The sequence below is a fragment of the Vidua macroura genome, chromosome 23, assembly GCF_024509145.1.
Source record: "Vidua macroura isolate BioBank_ID:100142 chromosome 23, ASM2450914v1, whole genome shotgun sequence".
NCBI classification, from domain to species: Eukaryota; Metazoa; Chordata; class Aves; order Passeriformes; family Viduidae; genus Vidua; species Vidua macroura.
In genome coordinates, this window is record NC_071593.1 from 5,727,533 (window position 1) to 5,747,008 (window position 19,476).

Here is a 19,476-nt window from a genome sequence, read left to right on the forward strand (position 1 = left end):
TCATCTAGGGTCTGTTATTGCTGCTGTCAAGCCATGGTTTAAACTTGACCACATTCTCTCCTCTGGATTTTCAGTCCATTATTGAGACTGCAAACCTTTCATCCAAGGTCAGTTTAGTGAGACTGGATGGTTTTTTAATCTTTAAGACTAACTTTTTTCTTTACTGTGAAAGGAAAGAAAAATATACACACAAGAAGTTTTAATGTGAAAGAAGAATGAAATGAAAACAGAAAGAGGAAACTGTCAGAGAATGGCATTTAATAACCTGGATCCCATCATTAGAATAGGTTCTAATGAACATTCTGCTCTGTGTTAAACTACTACTCATAGTCATAAAACCAAGCAAAACCCTAGAGTTTTTTCAAAACCTGGTGTGAAGAAAGAGAGGGAAAAGCACTAAAGGAGTAAAGATTCTGTATAGAAGCCTTCCAAGCCCACAGTATTTACCCACCCTGCTTGAAAATCTTACCCATTTTTTCAAAATCTAGTCCCAAAATCTGGAGTCAATTGATTTAGTCTTCATCACCATATCAGTCAGGAGCTGACTAATGCAGAGAACTCAGGGCCCAAACTCTTGTTCTAACTAGAAATTTCTGCAGCAGATACATTAATTTTCATTTTTCACAGGAAAAATGCCAGGCCACTAATTTGGGACGTGCCCTTTCTCTTACCTGGCATCATGCTGCTGAAGGCTATTGTCCTCTGCCCGATGAAATCCCTCCCGATGGGGTCGTGGTCCCACACGAGGAACCGGATCAGGGCAATCTCTGGCATGTGCACTGTGAACACCAAAGTCTCCTCCCACATGGGGTTAAAACCTTCCAAAAGGGAGAATCAGCCTTTAGGTATCTCATTCACAACAAACAAGAAGTCTGCCTGCACAAGGAATGCCTAAGCTGTGGTGTCATTCTGGTTTTCCTGACAGATTGATTGTTGTTCTTGGAAAATCTAGCATTCCCACAAGGAGCAGCACAAGGATTTGTAAGGAACAGATTTGGGTCTTACCTAAATTTGGCCCTGCTTCCAGCAGGGGTTTGGCCAACCTGCCTTTTGACCACAGCAAGCTCAAAATACCCTTCTCTCACACACAATGAGAAAACAAATGTTTTGTTTCGTATCAAGACCTTCAGCATATTCATACCAACTCAGTCAAGTCAAAACCCAAGTCTAATTAACATTAAAAATGCTGAAATCCAATTTTCAGTGCTTTGTCATAATAGGCACCAAATCTTATCTACTCCTATTTTTATGAAAAAACCTGCCTGAAAGAGGATGTTTCAGCCAGAAAAAACCTAAATCCCAGATAATCTTACCATTATCATCAACTACTCTGGTTTGTTCTTTGAAGCAATCCACAGGTAAGCCTATAACTTCTACTTCAACAAATGGATCTATGATCTGAAAAACAAAAAGCAACAAGTATTGAAAAGAAAGAGTGACAAAGATGAAACCCAAGCAAATGGCTTTTACAATATGGGCATTGTACATGAATGTCTGGGTAATTGTTGGTCCTGAGCCTTATGGAGTGGATTATTAAATTGATAAGATCTCTCTCCTTTTTTTTACTTCTCCTGGAAGTACTGTGTTGGCAATTGAGGAAAACCATCAAAGCACTGCTGTGATGGTTAAAAGTGAAGAAAACCACCTGAAGATGTAGGATTTATTCATGGTCTGTGTCTCCTGACAAGTAACTGCAGGATGTGAAATCCTCATCCAGTATGGAAATAAACCTTCTGCATCACAAAATAACAATCACAGCTGTCCCATACCTCTCCTCTGTCTCCCAGCATGGAATCACGTGGTTTGGGGAGTTGTTGACCACTGATAATTCTTAGAACCAGCTGTTTCTTCAGCTGACCAGGCAGTGGGTCTTCAGAATTTGGGTTAAAGACACCTGTAAGAATGGAAAGTCCCATAATGTGAAAGTGCAACATGACTTTAATTCCAGATACCTTCTGGCTCTTTTGCTTCTGGCATCAGAAATGTATCTTTACACAAACTGTAACAAGGCCTCACACTCAATCCTGTCCTGCCATCAGTGTTCCACTGGTTTTGCTGGTTTTCCTTACCTTGACACATGCAGTTTGGTTTGAGGACATAGCCACAGTTCCCATTGGCACTGAATTTGGCCCGGTTCAGTTGCAGCATTCTCCCCTCTGACTGGTAGTTTAGTGCAACTATTTTAAAAAAAAAAAGAAATCAGATTCAAATGTTACTTGTTAGATGCAAAAAAATCAGATATCTTACAGAAAATTATTCTCCTATATTACAGCTTCAGGGAGAGAAACTCTCCAGAAGAGCTGAACTCTGAAAACCCTCTTGCATTTGAGAAGTTCATTTATTTCCATTTACCAGACAACTCCTTGCATGTAAGACACATGTTCAAGGCAATCAATCCAGGGACAGTGACAAGGATGACTCAATGGTCAGCAAAGCTGCACAAGCAGAGAACTCAGGGTGTCCTAAGGGGTGATTCCACCACTCCTATTCAAACCTCCTGTCAGATGAAGCTCTTTTCTGACCCAGAGATGGGGCAACTGAGAGGTGTTTTAAAAACTTTTATTCTATTTTCAGTCTCATGTGAAGGGTGAGACAATACAGATGTTATAATTCACACCACCACAATCAGAAGCCAACTATTTCCTAATTACAATACATTATAAGCATTTCTTGGCCTATCAGCTTTTGTTAACTATGTTGTAAACGTTTTAAAGCCAATCATCTAAAATTACCCCTTGTAAGTCTTACAATGCATCTTTCATAGTTCTATTTCTCTAAAGTATCCAGTCTTATTTGTAAGGCTATCCTTTGAAACTTGTTTCTGGTTCCATTTCTCTCTCAAAAATGTGTATCCTATTCTATGGATAGAATTCTCTACAAATCCGTTTCCCACAACATCCCTCCCAAAACAGAACAAAAACTAAAGAAGTTTCCTTTCAGCTCACCAAGCTGGCAGCCAGCGTTCCAGAAGGGCTGGGGGTTGTAGTTGCTGGAGTCCACTCTGTAGGAGGAGGGGTAGATGCGGGACAGCTGGTGCTGGTTGAAGCGCAGGTACTGTGCTGGCTTCTGCTGCAGGATCTGGTGGGCTTTGGTTTCACTGAAAGATGAGACCTGCCAGCTGGAAGAGACTGCAGAGGAGATTAGAGGTAATCTCCTTATTCATTTATTTATTATCTAGATAAAGCTTTCAAAAGTACATAGCATTAGTTCCTTTTAGCTATCAAGCATCATTTCAGTGCGTGCCACTCAGAGGGAATTCTGTTTTCCTTAAATTACAACAGACACTGTGCTTATTGGAGCAGTTATGGTTGGGAAAGTGAGTGTGATGATGACCTGAATCTTCATTAAGAAGTCTTCTTTTAATGAAAAGATATGCAAGAACATAAACCTTTCAATTTCTTTGTGTAGCAATTATTTTCACCAAACTTTTAGTTCAACTTACTTTCAGTTTCAACATCATGGATGCCAACTGACTTTGTGTATTTCACCAGGTCAGACAGGGCCCTGGACAGCTTCATTGTCTTCTTCTGTCGGCTTACCCTAGAAAGGTAAATTAACAAAACAAATGAACTTCCCACCAATTAAGGAGTAAATGTTATCTTTCATATTTAAAAATAAATCAGGGTAAAGAAATGTATGAAACAGTAAGAGCTCAAAATGCATAAAAGGTCCACTGTGCTTTGCTAATTAATCTGAAGAGCACCAAGAGATCATTCTGGTGATTTTGTGGCAGATATTGCATCTCCCCACATTCCTGTCACGTGCCTGCAGCCACCAACAAACATCTGGCACCTAGACCAGAAGCAAACCTATTTAGTGGGTGCATTTATGCAGGCATATTTTAGCAACAAAGTTGTCCAATCATTTAACAAACCTGCTGTAATGTACAGAGCTCCTGGCTAAGTTCCCTTGAGAATCTGAATCGTCTTCACCCTCTTCCAGACTTGATGCCTTTTTCAATTTGCTTCCTTTTTTCTGTGCCAGAAGGAAATAAAACCATAATATCATAACTGCGTGATCAAAGTTTGAGCAGCTGGCTACAATTCTGCTTTGTTATGCCAATGAGTGTGTTACTTAGAGAAAATGGAAAATGACAGCTTTCGTAACACTCAGCTCTGCAGCAAAATTTGCACATGGGGAAAACTCAGCCCAAGGTCTGAGCCTTGTTGCAAAGGAAGCACAAATTCTCAGATAAAAGGTGTAAATTAATTTCTCTGCTTCTCAGATCTTGGATGTCTTCAGACCTTCATGTAGATGTTCTGTGTTGTTATGCACAATGATAAGCAGCTCCCCAGCCTGTCTGTTCAGTGAACAGCCTCAGAGCGAGGTGCTGCAGATGTTGCAGTTATGAAATTCCTCTCCACTGCATGTAAAAATAAAAATCCCTCAGAGAATCCAGGATCTGGTGCAGACCTCACCTTGCCAGGGGCTCACCTTGCGTTTGGAGAAGCTGCCCATGAGTGACCTGCTGTGCCTTTTGCTGGCACTAAAATCTTCCCCGGATTCTGCATCATCCTCGAGTTTACTCTGAAGCAGCCAAAGAGAGAAGAACACAGGAGCTCAGACAGAGTGCTCAGACAGTCTCTGGATATCAGCACAAACAGGAGGGGATTTTAGCACTGACTATTCTGGGTAACATCTCTGCTAAAGGCTTTGTCAAGCCTTGGCCTTGTAGTGGCTCTCACAAGAACTCTGATACATCGTGTAAAGCATTGGGTTTAAAACACATCCAAAACTCACAGAATGTTTTGGGAAGCTGATTTTTAGTTCTCATCCCTAGTTTAGTTTTAATCCCTGGTTATTACACCTGCTTATTGTTGGCAGATCTCCACTGTTTTTCATTTGCGTGGAACAATCTTCCCAAACTTTTTGTGGCTTATTACAAAGTCTAAAATAAAAATGCCTCAACCTCATGAAGTGTAGACTGTGGGCTGAGTACATTTTTATAAATTACAGTTAATATAAAATTAACATTTACTGAAAATGCATAGAACATGGAGAACTGAGGAACAAAAAGAGCCCAACATTCATGAGCAGTTTTTATAATGGAAAATCAAATTCTTTCTGTTGAAAAGTCATTTCAGAGTACATTTCATGCTCCAATTGCTGTGTGAGCAAGATAAATAGTTTGTGTATCTGACAGTGTTGTTCACCTGGCGTCATCATTAACTGCATGAATTGAGCTATAAGCTGAAGTCAATAATATAAGATATATTTAGTAAACTAATGAAAGACAAGTACAATTAAACACAAATTCACCTTCTTACTATCAGACTTCAGCCCAGCCTTTCCTGAGGATGGTAGAGTGGAAACTGTAAAATTGTTTGGATCTTCACAGTCACGGATTTTGGACTCTTTTATCAGTGAGTCAAGTTTTTTCTTTGCTATATTCTCCACTCTCTTCCTGTTAGCAGATGCCTGCAAACAAAACATTAAATCATTAAACAAGGCAGTGATGAAAAAAGCATCATGTGAGTCCCATGCCACGTCCAGGCTGACTCTGCAGCTGCAATAAGTGCAAGACCTATTGGGTTGAATGGATGGGAGATGCTTTAGAATCCTCTTTGCAGCAGATCAAAGGCAAAATGCAAGAGAACTCCTGTTCCCTGCTCTGTGTGCACCATGGCCCATGTGGGGAAGTGAGAAAATAAAACTAAAAATAAAAATCAAGAGTTTTCACTCAGGTCTTTTAAGGGGTGACAGATTGTTTTGTCTCAGTAGGCCTCAAGAATTTCCAGTTATATTTGTCATGAAACAAGCTCTGATTTTCTGAACTCTTCAAAATTTCATTTTAGAAAGCAAACCAGGTGTAGCAATTCTCAGATTTAAAGCATCAGTAAATCTCAGCAAAGTGAACTTTTAATAACAAAGATGATGCTGTAAAATGTTCAAAAGTGATATGCTAACATGTAATAACTTCCAAAAAGCAAAGAAGTTATTTTTCTTCTTTGGTAGTCTTATTCACAGAGAAGTTTCTCTTTTAGATGAAAAGGATCAGATCAATAAAACAAAATGAGGAAATAGCCTGAGGGAGAGAGGACTGAGAATGCAAACTCCCTCCAAGGCAATCTGGTTTATGTCATTAAATGGTTTTGCTGTGTTTTGTATTGTTTTTGCAAGATGCAGTGGAACTTGCCAAAAGATTAAAGTGACAAAAAAAAGAACTTTTTAAAAAGGATGAAGAAATAAGGGATTTTCAGATTGAAGCCAGCAGAGATTTTTCTTACAGTAAAACTCAACCAAGCCCAGCATTCAGCTAAGCAAAGGGATGCTCTGCAAAAATGACCACAATTTGATGTAAATAGAATCTTTTCTTTTCTTTTTTTTTTAGGGGAAGCACACTGTGATACACTGAAGAACCATGAGATATTATTCTTTAATATTCTAAACTTGAAACATAACCCCTAGAACAGGTGCTGCTTCCTGTGCACTTTTGTCAACCTGCCCCCATGAAGGTTTAGAACCTGAACCACCTGTGAAGAACCCCAGAGATCAGACCACACCCACAGTCCAGAGAACTCCTACAAGGTTTCCTCTCACTGGGATGGGAAGCCTTGACAGACATTTACATTCACTTCACTTACATCTCCATTCATTAGTTTACAGTCATCATCAATCTCATCAGCACTGTCCTCATCAGAAACTTCTCCTTCCTCTGCATCATCACTGATGTTGGCTGGAAGTTTCTTGCCCTAGAAGATAAATTTATTACAGAGGCAGGGGAGCTCTTGCTATAACGTATTCTAAAAAATCAAAATTATTCAAAGCATGCTCTTTCCAGGTTCTTACTGACTGAGAAGATATTTGTTCTGAACCTTAAGTAGCAGTTTCCTAAGGTCTGCTTTTTGTGAAATGATTTAAGTTAGGGTATGGTGATAACCAGGCAGAAATCATCATCATCATCACAAACAAGAGGGAGGAAAGCACACATGAAGCAGGAATTTACCTTAACCAGGATCTTCCCTTTAAGACTTGCTGGTGAAGGGAGCTTTGTGGAGTCATCGTTGTGCACAGAAGACAGATCCAGTTTGTCTCCCAGGATTTCTGTAAGATACTGAGCCATCTTCTTCTGCTGCACGATGCTGCAGTGGTTCTCAATTGACAGGATCACAGGGTACCTGCAGAGATCAGAAAGCATCAGCTGCAAATTTGGCTTTTACAGCATGAAGGCTTTCCCACTAACAACAGAGCAGTGTCATACAGATAAACCTGCAGACAAAGCCTCTTCTACAAAGACAGCAAAGTTTTAGTTTTACTGTTCTCATTTACTGTTGATTATCCAGGCCAAGGCCAAGGAACAACAATGCCTGGTTGAAGATAAGACTTGTGGAACATCTACTCCAGTGTGGCCAGTGCCATGTAAAACCACACTGAAGATGGATTTCTCTTTAGAGATGATGCTTTTTTAAGATCAGCACAACAGCCAGTCTGTAAAGGAGTTTTGCAGGATTGAACTATCAGGGATTCATTAATTAAAAATCAATTATTTCTATCCTGACATCTGGCCTTCATTAGCTCCTGATCAGGAAAAATAAGGATTTGAGCCACACCAGGACCAAACTTGATGTGGTCTCAGCCACCCTTTTTGCAAAGGTTAAAAAAACAGAACCATTTCAGAAGCACTGCCTTTGATTTGTTTACCATGACTTCAGGCAAACTGCAAAAAATCTCAGGCTCACAAGAAGTTTACCTGGTCTGAAAATTTAGTGCAAGTTTAGCTCTATTTGTAAAGGCAGATGGGCTGCTTTGGGGGAGCTACTGGAAAATTTTTACTGTGATAAAGTAATTTCTATTTAAAAAAAACCAAAGGTTGGCACACACATTTTGACTGTATGGAGGAGGAGAACAGTAACTGCCAAGGTATATGAAACTTCCCATGAATAAAACTGATTTTCTGAGCAATGTACCTATAGGGAAAATAACCTTTCTGATGAACACTCTGCTTTGTCCACAATCAGGTCACTGTCTCTTTGGATTCTTTATTCCCTGACTTGTTTCCTATCCCTGGAGCACCCAGGTGTAGCCTTGGCAGCACCAGAGTGCACATCCAGAGAGACAAAGTGGTTCAACTGTCAGCCCTTCACTAAAAACATTCACTGGCAAAACCTGTTATTCCTCGGGTGTTGTACAAGCTCAATAAAGCCAGCTCCACACCTCTGTGCAGAATGTCCCTACTCAGCTTTGCCTTGGTGTTTCTTTCTGAAGGATCTGAAAGATCTATCCCCAGAAAACAACTCCAGATTCTGTCTGGAATTCTGGAACAGGTCAGGGATGTACAAGGATGCCAGGGAACACTGCCATTCATAGCCCTGAGACTCAAAGGTTGGCAGGCTGGATACATACTCATTCTTGATAAAGGCATATTTGTTGATAGTTTCAATCACATCTTTGAAGAGGATTTTGGAAGTCAAGGTGTATCCATGGTGGACAATTGGTTCCCCGTCCGGCCCGTCCCAGCAGTCAACTGTAGGACAGAAACAGTGACACCCATCAGAGCAGGAACAGCTGGGCCACCCTCTGTGGGGGACAATAAAACCCTGAAATTCCCTTCAGCAGCCCAGCCAGCCATGTCCCCAAAGCAGGGCACAGGTTCATTCCCACCCTGCATCTCCCTCCTCTCTGTGCTGAACATCCTTCCTGGGAAGGAACTTCCTGAACTTGACCTCGTGCTGGGACCAGCTGACTGTTCCCACTGTTTGAGAAAGCCCCAAGCAAAGAAACTCTTTTAAAAAGTGCTGAGGACTTTATGAAAGGGAGAGAGGTGACAGAGCAGAGCATTGCTTTCATTGTGCTCCTGCTGAACCTGAAAAGGAAAGCAGAGACTCTCAGCCAAGCTGCTCACACCACAGGCCAAGCCAAGACCTGCTCATCCCCAGCCCACCCTGGGTTTTTACTGACTTTATACTTGTCTATTATCATATTCCCATGGAATGTTTTACTCCTCTAAAGCACTCAATGGCACATCCACAATCCAACCTGAGCAAACCATATTTGCCTTCTGAAAAACTGTGAAAACACTTTGATGGTCAGAACATTACAGATGATTATGAAAGAGGCAATGTCTCAGAAAGGCAGCACAAGAAGGGATTGCACAAAAAGGTCTCCTGGTCACTGCAGAGACTGTCACCATTTCACAGAATACTTCCCTGAGCAGAAATATCCACTTTCCTCTTAAGTCTGGCAGGAACTCTGCCATATTTGCCAGTCTGGTTGTCACTCACTTGGCTAGGCAGGAGAAGCACCAGTGCATTCTGCCCAACATCAGCATCCTCTCTACAGCAGGAGTTGTACAGTTTTTTTCCTCACTACCAACAACACCATTCCTCAAATGTCTGTCTTATTCCCACGCTCAAGAAAATGTGTCCATTCTATCACAACATTATTTTGTTGTTCTTTATGAAAGGAAAACACATTTTCCTAAGCTTTTTCCTCTCCCCAGTCACCATGCCTTCTGCAGAAGTCACAAATCTTTCTTCAGAGAGGAGAAACAAGACCAGAGAGCCCACGGACAGCTCCTTTTTGCTCTTTACCTTCCACGCAGCGACAGCCAGACTGTAGCACCCATGCATACATGTCCACCCTGGACTGGGACATCAGCTGATCTCCCATGAGGTAGGTGTTGTGTGAAGAGGTAATGAAATAGTGACTCAGAGGGTAGCTCATGTCCTGGTTCACTTGGTAATGTTCTGGGTTGAATATGTCCCCCGACGGACTCCGCATGTAATTGGTGAAACCTGTCAACAAACAACACTGTAAATAATAGAGTTTCATCCTTCCTAAAACCAGCCTAAAATCCATCCCTACATTCACCAGCACATTTAAGATAAAGAAATAGCACCACTACACCCAAATTGTCACCATAACCAAGTGCAATTATTGCTTTTTTCATTGTTTTCTATGTTTTCCTGCTCTGCCTTTCCTGAGAAAAATATGTCTATTTAGTCCAAACCTCTTAGGCTTGTAACTTGTGTCAAAAGATTCTGCTAGGACATTGGGTCACCTGGCAGATAAAAGCCTCCAGAGATCTGCAGTCATATCCTGGAGTTTCTCCTCAGTGATATCTTGTAAGATCTACAGTATTGGGCTGCGTAGAGACAGTTTTTGATGGCCCAACAGGAGATACTCTCCTCTCCTCTTTCAGTGTTTTCCCCCAAAAAAACCCAGAATAATGACAGTACATATTGGCTTGTACAAGCTACATTCTCTAATTTGGATATGACACCACAAACCTTTGCTTCTGCCTTGTTCAGAAGCAAAGTTTTAGCAAGTTATGATTTTATCCTTGTGTGAAATTGCTGCTCTCAGACCTCCAGCAGACATTTGTGCACATATCACAGGCACTTTCACAATTCAGACTGACACAAAACACTGTAACTTCCACTTCAAATATTCCCCAAAGGTTTTTCTTTCACCACCAAGGAAAGACTCAGACTCCCATTCACACCCTGGCTTTGCGACACTGATGATGCCTTTGGTCAATAGGTTTCTGCTTCAAGACTTCTAATTCTCCTGACATTTCACTCATTCCATAAATAAACCAGTGCCCGTGTAAAAATCCTGCCAAACTTCCAAAGGTCTTAACACACTTTGACTGTGACAAGAGAAAATGTCACCTTTATGATGATCCTTCCAGGCTATACATTTGGTATTTGATGAAAGTTTTATTAAAGGAAAAGAGCTGATAAACACAAATAGCAGCCAAAACACTTTGAACAACACTTGGACACAGTGCCAGGGAATTCAACTCAGCCCAGCTGAATATTGAAGTCTGTTGGAGCACATACCATGATCAATGAACAAATCAGTGATAGAGTCAGGGTGAAAACAAAAGATGAACCACGGCAGAGCAGCCACTGTGGAAAATGGATAGAGCACAGAGTGTGTCAGCAAACACACAGCCAAACACTGGTGGCAGGTAATCAGTTCTTCCTGCAAACCAATCAGCTGCTGCAAGATTAATTCCACCCAGCACTGGGAGGGCAGCTGCTGCAACAAAACCATTGTTTGCTTTAAGCTCTTGTTAAAATATGATGGCATGATGGTTGTAAATGAGTTTACACTAATTGGTTTTATCAGTCCTACAGGGAAGAAAGAGGAAAGAAGGAAGGTGCTGTCGGCAGTGTGTCCCACAGGACTGCAGTGGTCACACTCAGGGAAGGTGCACTGGCACGGTGTCACTTTGATCAGCAGACAAAGGTAAAGGGCTTCTTTAGAGACGGTGAATGAGCCCATTGTCACAGGCCAGTCCAAGGTGCTCCATGACAAAAGCCAGCACAGCTGAGGACAGGCTCGGGGATGAATAGGAAAGGACAAAGGACTCTGTACTGTTATTTCACTACTATTGAAGTGCAGCCAAGTGTGGGCAGGATGCTCCTCTGGGCTGTGCCAGTCTGAGGAATGAACAGGCAGCTTCGGCTTCCATGGCTGCTGCATTTCAGTCCCCAGGGCAGCACTGGACTTGTTTTCTGGGAGACAGGAGGCATTTAAAGTCTCAACTCCACACAGACAAGAGAGGAATAACTCCTCTGTGTGTGTGCGCACACACATGTTCATACATGATGGACATGCAGGCACAGATTTATGATTTTTAAGCAGCTCTTCCTCCTTTGTCAGCACCAGCCCAGCAGTGTGCCCCTGTCAGCCCCTCAGTCACCTCTGTTTGGATGTTACCAGAAATGTCCTGCATTAATTAAGGTCTGGATTAGGTCTGTTCTGTTCTGTTGCACTTGCAGCAAGTTACTGGAGGGGTTAAGGTCACAAAGCTTTTTCCAGTTGTCTCCAAAGGACTTCACCTTCTGCTTCCTCCTGATCAGGAGCAGACACCAGCAGAATGTCACCATGCTGGACTCTCTCTTATCCTAGCCCATAAATTCTCTAATGTTTTAGCATTCATTCTGAGGCAAAGAAATGGTATAGATTTTGTTGTTGTTATTGTTATTGTTTTTCTCTAAGGAAACTTACAATGGTTTGAAAACCTACTCTTACTTTTTTAGGTATGAGGAAGGCAAGATAATGAACTTGCTTATTCATTATTTATGTGACTGCAACTGTCTGTAAAGACCAGAAAATGAAAAGAATGTCATCTGCTCCCTCACTGGCATTAGCATAAGCTTTAAAATAAATTGAAAATTTAGTCTGGAAGTAGAACAGACCTTGACCCATCCTAAGCAACCACCTTACACACTGTACCAGAAACTACCCACTTCTTCCTGCAGGAAACCAAACAACTTCTGTTCTGCCACTTTTCAGGATGACAACACACCCACAGAAATGGACAAGACTGATTTTCTAAATGTCCAAGAACTTTTGCACAGGACCTGATTCCTCAGGAATGTACTCCCTTCTTGGGGTCAATAAGATCTGGCTGAAGATTTACTATTTAGGGGAAAGGACTTACAGCCAGCCCCCAAAATAACAGCTACCAGCCTGGTGGTACAGAATTGATGTATTTAGAGAGAAGGCTTCAGCAGGAAAGGTCAGGAAGGCAGGACCAATTTCATCTATCATCCCACTCAGACATTTACTCTGGATCACATCACTCCTCTTATATTGACTTAAATGATTTCCAAAAATACCAGTAGGAATGATGCAACTAAATTCAACTGTATTTTCCAAAAGCACAAATAGAGACACCTCCAGTTCCAGCTGACTTTCAATGACTGCTGCTTCATCCTGATATGTACCTTTCAAAACTCCTCCAAAGAGATCTGATTTTTTTAGGTTCCTCAGTAAATGGTAGATATTTTTTTTTAAAAAAGACTGGAAATATACTCTATACAACATGACAAAATTCTACATCTATATATTCTGCAAGCAGCAGCAATATTCTCCTGAGCATTGAGACAGTTCCCTTTTCCCCACAAAAGCTGCACCAGCCAGCTTACCATCAATTCCCAGGGCTCCCTCCTTCTTGTTCTCCGGGCATGGCTCAAACTTGCTGATGATTTCCAGGCAATGTTCTTTAGTCACATTTGTCATCTGTAAAAGCAGCAAAAATGCAGTGTTAACTATTAATCACAGCTTCTCTGAGCTCTCTCCATCTCCAGTCCAACAACTGGGCAGATTATCCATAGTGGGACTCAGGATTTCCAGTTCCCCAGCGGGATTCTCACTCCTGTCAATCAGTGTCAGGTCGGATCAGAAGGGGATTGCTCTGTGAAAAGTTTCTGTGCTATTGGCAGCTGCCTGATGACAGAGTTCTGCTTTGTAGGTCAGATCTGTTGTTAGAGCACCCAAACAGAACGAGCTTTGCCACAAACCAATGGGATTTCTTCTCTTGTAGGATTAGAGGATTAGTTTGCATTATCAAAGGGTTTTTTACTTTAAAATAAAACAAGAAAATGCCTCATCTTTATGCAGAAGACAGAAAAATCTGTTAGCAGGGAAACAGAGAAACAGGACATAACGTTCTCAGGAAATCTGCTAACTTCAAGGTTGCTCTGAATTCTCAACTGAAAAAGAAAAGAGTACAAAGGGAAATATATGTCTGTAAATGTTGTCATTTATGAAACCAGGGATATTAATGTTGAGCTGTAACTTTTTTTACATAATGCAGTGTTTTAGTAACTTAATTTTAACACAATTAATACTCCTGCTATTAACTTCTGATGTATTCTCTATTTCCTGATATTATTTAACATTCCTGTCCTGAGTGGTCCAGCAAATCCTTCCTGTTAGATGCTGTACATGAAAACACAGCCCTTGTCACCAGAGTGCAATAAAGTGACCATCAATTTGGCAACACAGAATCCTTGCCTGGGGGAAAATGAAACCACCAGCACATCTGCTACAAGATCAATGTCTTTTCTGGGGGTAATTTAAAACCTAACAAATAAAAGTAAAAGAAGAAGACAAAAACCTCTAGCTCTGGATTTGAACATTGATGATACTGGGTTTGAAAGATAAAGCTGTGGAACACCAGGTTTTCCTGGAATGGAGTAAAGGTGCTTTCCCTGTCCATGTTGCATGAGAAAGGGTGGCGAGGTAGAGAAGTCCCCCAGGCAGGATTTGGCCATGTCAGTAATTAGCTGAGTTGATTTCTGTCCTGTGGTGAGTGCTCATTTTCCCCTCACCATCTGGAGGATCAATTGACCAATGAAATGGAAACACACCCCACTTATCTAAGAAGATAACTGCCAGAGAGGTGGATTTTTTATTCATTCCTTTTATGAACAATGATTGAAAGTCATGGACATTTATGACTTACAGGCATGAAGCTTCAGAGGAGACTGTGAGAGGAAAAGGGCAAAGATAAGTCAAAGGACTTGTTCCTGCAGCACTGGATTTAAATCACTCGGAGAAAATTTCTTAGGTACTACAGTGTGTTCCAAAAACTCTCCTATACATTAATCATCCTCTCAACTGCTCTTTGAAAAATAATCTCCCAGTTTACACACTGAGATAGTGTGACAAAGTAATTCAGAGTTTCATCATGGGCTGTGCACTAGGTCATATGCACAGCCAGGAACACCAGATTTGCTCCAAGATACTGAATACTGGGAACAGACAGATGCTGATGGGATTCTTCAAGGGGAGCACATGAAAAAAAGAAAGCAATTCTAGAGATTATATTTAGGGGCACACCAAAAGAGCCTACAGGGCAAAAAGGTAGTGAGAGCAAGAAGATTCAAGAAATAGTCCTAGATGAAAATCAAGAGACATCTGTCTCTTTTACACATGCACAGCATCTAAGTCCCCATCCCCTTTAAAAGGGAATTCATTCCCAATGGCAAACAGGAAGGCATGCAGCTGGAATTCTGCTCCTGGCTTGGGCCTACCTTCTGTTCAGTCTCCAAGAAACGTTTCAGGTCATCTGTGTCCAGGTAGTCCTTGTGGTTGCTGTAGGTGAGCATCAGCAGGTACAGATCGCGCCGCGTCGACATCATCTTGTAGAAGGCACAGAACTCCTCAAAGTCCAGCGTGCCCTGGTTGTCATCTGTGTCAGCCTCCTGCAGTACACAGCAATGAAACAGTCAGGAACCCAACTGCCTGCACCAATTTTAAACAAACCCCTGCATGAAAGTGAAGCACTGGAGTTAAATGCAGGTTGAAGCTGAGTGACGTGGCTGCTAGAACTGACTGATCTATCAGCCTTGTCACAGGAATCCTCTGCACAGCTTTGAACCTCTCCCGTGGATACATCCATGCCAAAAACAAGTTTGAAGGTTTTAATTGTTCCACAGGGAACCCTGCTGAAGGATTTCTTCTGTCTATGGCAATCAAGTGAGGGCAAGTTTCCCTCCAACAATATGCGTGTGTCTGGCAGAATCACCCACTCACATCTTCAGAAGATCACTGGAGCCCAAGTCATCCTGAAATTAATTTTATATCCAGGATTTGAGAGGATATCTGTTAAATCCATGGCCATAAACTAATAAGATCTGGAAGAATACTAATTCTGCAAGTAAAGAAAAAATCATCAGGGATTTCACATAAAGTCTTGCTGGTCCCTGCAGGGACTTTGTGATAACAAAAGCTACACATCTCCATTGTTGCTCACTAAATTGGGCCAAGGTCAGCAGAACGCAATGTCAAACAAACAGCTCTCAGCAGTGCAAAAATCTGACAGATACAGAAGTTTGCATGCTGGGTATTTTATTAGTACCAGCTATCATAGGATATTGGCTACTTTATTTGGTAGAGAGAACATAATTGGAAAGGGAAACATGACTGAGTTTCTGATCAAAAAGGTATAGCAAAAGAGCAATCTTGGTGCTGTGTGTTTTCATGTTATGTAACACCAGAAGTTACCTGGTGTGTTGCCTTTTCCTGTGCATAACAATTTATCTGTGATGTGTTTCTGGAGCTCTTTCCAATTTACCAAATGGACTGTGTAGTATCTCTCAGTAGAGTGGAAGCAAACCAGCTGCTGAAATATTTGCTCTCTCTCCTACTGATTTCGTGTTAAATCCTTGCTTTTTCAGGAAAAAAAAATCTTACCTTAAACATTTGCTTGACTTTCTGTCGGGGTAGGTTCACATTCAGTTTGTGCATGAGCTGGAGCACTTCACTAATACTCAGACTGCCATCCCCATTTTTATCTGCCTCATCAAATGTCTGCTTCAACCACATTGAACAGGAGTTAAGGAACAGCACGGAATATTGAAGGATATTACTGAACATCATGGCTATATGCTTTTTATCACATTAGGAAACACTGCAAATGAGACTAGGAATGAAAGGTCAAGCTAATATCTAACTCTCCTCCTGTTAGTTCAGTAACAGCTTCTAGACTTGCTGGGTTCAACATGCCACATGTGCCCTGTGCCTATTTGACAACAAAGAAGAAAAGCTCTGAGTGAATCTCAGTGTTACATCACCAAATTAAATGGATGGTTTTACACTGGGAGTGAGACTGAAGAATGTACCTGTGTGTTTTTCAGTCCACTGCAGTCACTCATCTCCAAATCTTGCCCAGAACAATCCTCTTCAGGAACCCTGTCTCTGGAAACAGGGAATAGCAGTGGGAACTGCTCTGAAGCTCTGAGCCTAGTGCTTACTTGTAGCAAAGCAAATACTGTAAGGAATCCTGAGCTTCTCCACAGCTCTCACTGCTGGGAAAGCTCCCAGGCAGCACAGGAAGGATATTGGTCTCTGGTCCTTTGGCGTTTGGAGAGGCTGTCCTCGTCACTGATGCCTGCCATCAGGTACTTCAGCCCTGTGATCCAGGTCCGTGCCTCCTCGGCGCTGGAGGACACCAGGTCCAGGGATTCCATGTGGTCCCCGTAGTAGATGCTGAAGCAGCAGTTGGGGTCGAAGCTGCCGTCGGCATAGCGCTGGAAGATCTCCGACTGCTTCCCCTCACACACCTCCTGGATGGAGTCGATGGAAACTGCAGGGCCACAAGTGCAGCTCAGTAATGGCTGCGAGCATGCCAGAGAAATCCCAGAGAGGGAGAGCCCAAACCTCACACTGCAAGGGCCCATCTCACACAGGGGTTGCTTCCGACTCATTTACACCACCCTACACCCCTACAACCTGCACAACCTGCAGCAACTTCAGCTTCATCAATTACCCATCATTAAATCATTTACTGTCCTTTAAAGTCAAATACAACACTGTGGAATCCTTTGAACCCTTCAGGGAAATCCCCAGGGCCTTGCTTTGGAAGAAGGTAGAGTTTTCCCCACCTAGGCTGAAAGAGAGGACTTCCCCCATGGTGCTCTGCAGCACTATTGCCAATCTAATATAGACTGCTTCCCTCACTGGCCAGCTGACCCTGCCCACCCCAATTATTCACTCCTCATCCCCTCTACAGGTTGCTGCCCTTTGCCCTGCCTTTGCCCTGCCCTGTACCTCAGGTCTTTGGCCACTGACCCCATTCTTAAGTCTGTGCACAGCACATGTTGGTGTATTTTGTCCCTGATTTCCCTTCAGAGTGGTGGAGTAAACCTTCTCTGGAATTTATCATACAAAAGGCCCTTCTGCCTCTCTTGGCTGAGCTAGCTGTGGTGAGTGTGGTGTGTGTGGACTTGACTGCTTTGCCTGAATGCTTACCCAAGCAGCTTTTCCACAGGAGATGCTTACTGGGAAATAGGTAACAGCATTCACCATCCAAACCCCACGCTGCTACACAACACCTCTCATTGAGCCAGACCCTTCATTCTCCTTTGTTTACAAGAGGACAAGCCCCCAGGAGGGGTCAGAGGGGGGGTTCTGTGGCTGACACTCACTTTTGGCTTTCTCATTCTTCCGGGAGGGTCTCCAGCGAATGCAGGACCTGTGGTCATCCAAGTAGTAGAAGCGGACGAGCCCCTTGGAGCCACCTCGGAGTTTGATCATCTGGGTGCCCGCCTGCATGGAGCTCATACATCTTTCCACTGAGGAGAGGAATGAAGAGAGAGCAGTGAGCCAGACCTAGCTCCCTTTGGAATTGCCTTTACAGGAAGAAAACACATCAAGCAGCTGCCAAATGAACAGTTCAGGTCAAAGGAAAAGGTTTCCTGTAGTGTCTGGTATAAGAGGTCAGGTGTTAATATCAAAAAGTCAGAAAGATTCTTGGTGACTGTGGGCTTGCCTGAAAATGTGAAAGTTTTCATTCTCATATTAATTTATAAGAAATGATCATGTGTTGGAACCAGCACAAGGTACGTACCTTTCTCAAGACCATCTCAAATCTGAGCTCTGACAACACAATGTAAACCTTGTGCTGGGCACAGGATGAAATTTCACCTGGAAACTGGAATCCTTGGCCAGCAAGGTCCCACTCCTTCTATGGATTAAGTCACTGATCCTATAGATTTGCTTAGTAAGAACCTCACAAACTTTTCATGTCCCAAATCCCCCAAACCCACATTTTCCTAGCAGGAGGCCTCTCACCTGTGTTGTACTTTGCCTCTGGGCCTCAAGACCTGTTCCATTCCTGGGGGTTTGGCAGAATCCCAGACAGTGCAGCCTTAAAAGCCACGAGTGTTGGGACAAGCTCCCTCCAAGGGTCTGCTCTGCCTCTGCAGGGATCCTGCCCTTTCCTGGGGAGCTGCTGCCAAACCAGGGCTCTGGCACTGGAAGCCCCTGGGAGCCAGGTTGGGGCCTTCTGAAATCCAGCTGCTGCAAGGGCTAAGCTCAACAACTTCAATCCAACTGTGAGCGGCTGGCTCTGTCCCAGGAATAAATGCAGACTCACATTTTCTGCCAAGTCTCCCATTTATTTCCCCTGATGACAGAGCAGAGCCTGTGACCTGATTTTCCTCTGACTTTCTGCCTGATCTGTTTAAGTAAAATTAAAACTATTACTGTGTTCAACATTCTTTTTTTTTTTTCCCAGCCCTAGAGATGAGAAGTGAAAATTACTATTGAGATTCTGGATTGCAGAATGAAACTTAATACATGCAATACACATTCTGGTTCAGAAATAAATGCAAGGAGATTCTGAAGTCAGCTTTCTTTTATCAATCTTCTGCCATCAAGATTAAAGATGAAACAATGTCCAAATGAAAACTCTGATTCCATGTGTTCCAAAATCATCAACACCAACACAACTCCTTGGGGTGATTCAAGTCCACCTCACGCAAAAGCAAAAGCAAGATAAGTAAAAAGCAATGGGAAAAAGCTTTGATGTCCCTGTGCTTTAGAGCTCATGTTCAGATAAAGTCAATTAATTCACACTGGAAAAGGTTCAGCAAAATAGATTCATTTGAAAGCAGACCTCTATGGTACAAGAAAATTTTAATTTGAAGACACAATTCTGTAGAGTTCATTGTCCATGTTAATAAAATATTCATGGAGAGAAGGTGTGGAATTGAGAGAAAGATAATCCCTCGTGTAACATTTTACTTCTTAAAGCTAGACCCTTGTCTGCAGCCACAGATGTCTTTAGAGAAAATCAATATTCAGCAGGTATCACCATAAAGGCAAGTGCTGTGCCGGAAACATCCACCGCAACATTAGATCCAAACTCAGCCCAACCCTCTCCCAGACACTCAATCTTTTCAATATCTGCTTTCATTCTGATTCAGAAGAAGATAAATATTTCTCAGA

The 19,476-nt window shown here is 42.4% G+C and overlaps 1 protein-coding gene across 1 annotated transcript in view; it reads right to left on the reverse strand.

The window, feature by feature from the left end:
- Positions 1 to 17,799, reverse strand: part of PLCH2 (phospholipase C eta 2) — a 30,365-nt gene extending 12,566 nt beyond the window's left edge. The window contains exons 1-18 of the mRNA XM_053997255.1: positions 17,673 to 17,799; positions 16,588 to 16,831; positions 15,940 to 16,069; positions 14,778 to 14,948; positions 12,885 to 12,978; positions 9,531 to 9,734; positions 8,344 to 8,464; positions 6,947 to 7,118; positions 6,585 to 6,692; positions 5,260 to 5,418; positions 4,435 to 4,527; positions 3,875 to 3,975; positions 3,443 to 3,540; positions 2,946 to 3,128; positions 2,070 to 2,177; positions 1,770 to 1,894; positions 1,314 to 1,398; positions 672 to 818 (exon numbers count right to left, since the gene is read on the reverse strand). Coding sequence (XP_053853230.1) covers positions 672 to 818; positions 1,314 to 1,398; positions 1,770 to 1,894; positions 2,070 to 2,177; positions 2,946 to 3,128; positions 3,443 to 3,540; positions 3,875 to 3,975; positions 4,435 to 4,527; positions 5,260 to 5,418; positions 6,585 to 6,692; positions 6,947 to 7,118; positions 8,344 to 8,464; positions 9,531 to 9,734; positions 12,885 to 12,978; positions 14,778 to 14,948; positions 15,940 to 16,069; positions 16,588 to 16,831; positions 17,673 to 17,799 — 2,470 coding nt within the window. The remainder of the gene's footprint in view (positions 1 to 671; positions 819 to 1,313; positions 1,399 to 1,769; positions 1,895 to 2,069; positions 2,178 to 2,945; positions 3,129 to 3,442; positions 3,541 to 3,874; positions 3,976 to 4,434; positions 4,528 to 5,259; positions 5,419 to 6,584; positions 6,693 to 6,946; positions 7,119 to 8,343; positions 8,465 to 9,530; positions 9,735 to 12,884; positions 12,979 to 14,777; positions 14,949 to 15,939; positions 16,070 to 16,587; positions 16,832 to 17,672) is intronic.
- Positions 17,800 to 19,476: the final 1,677 nt, after the last annotated feature.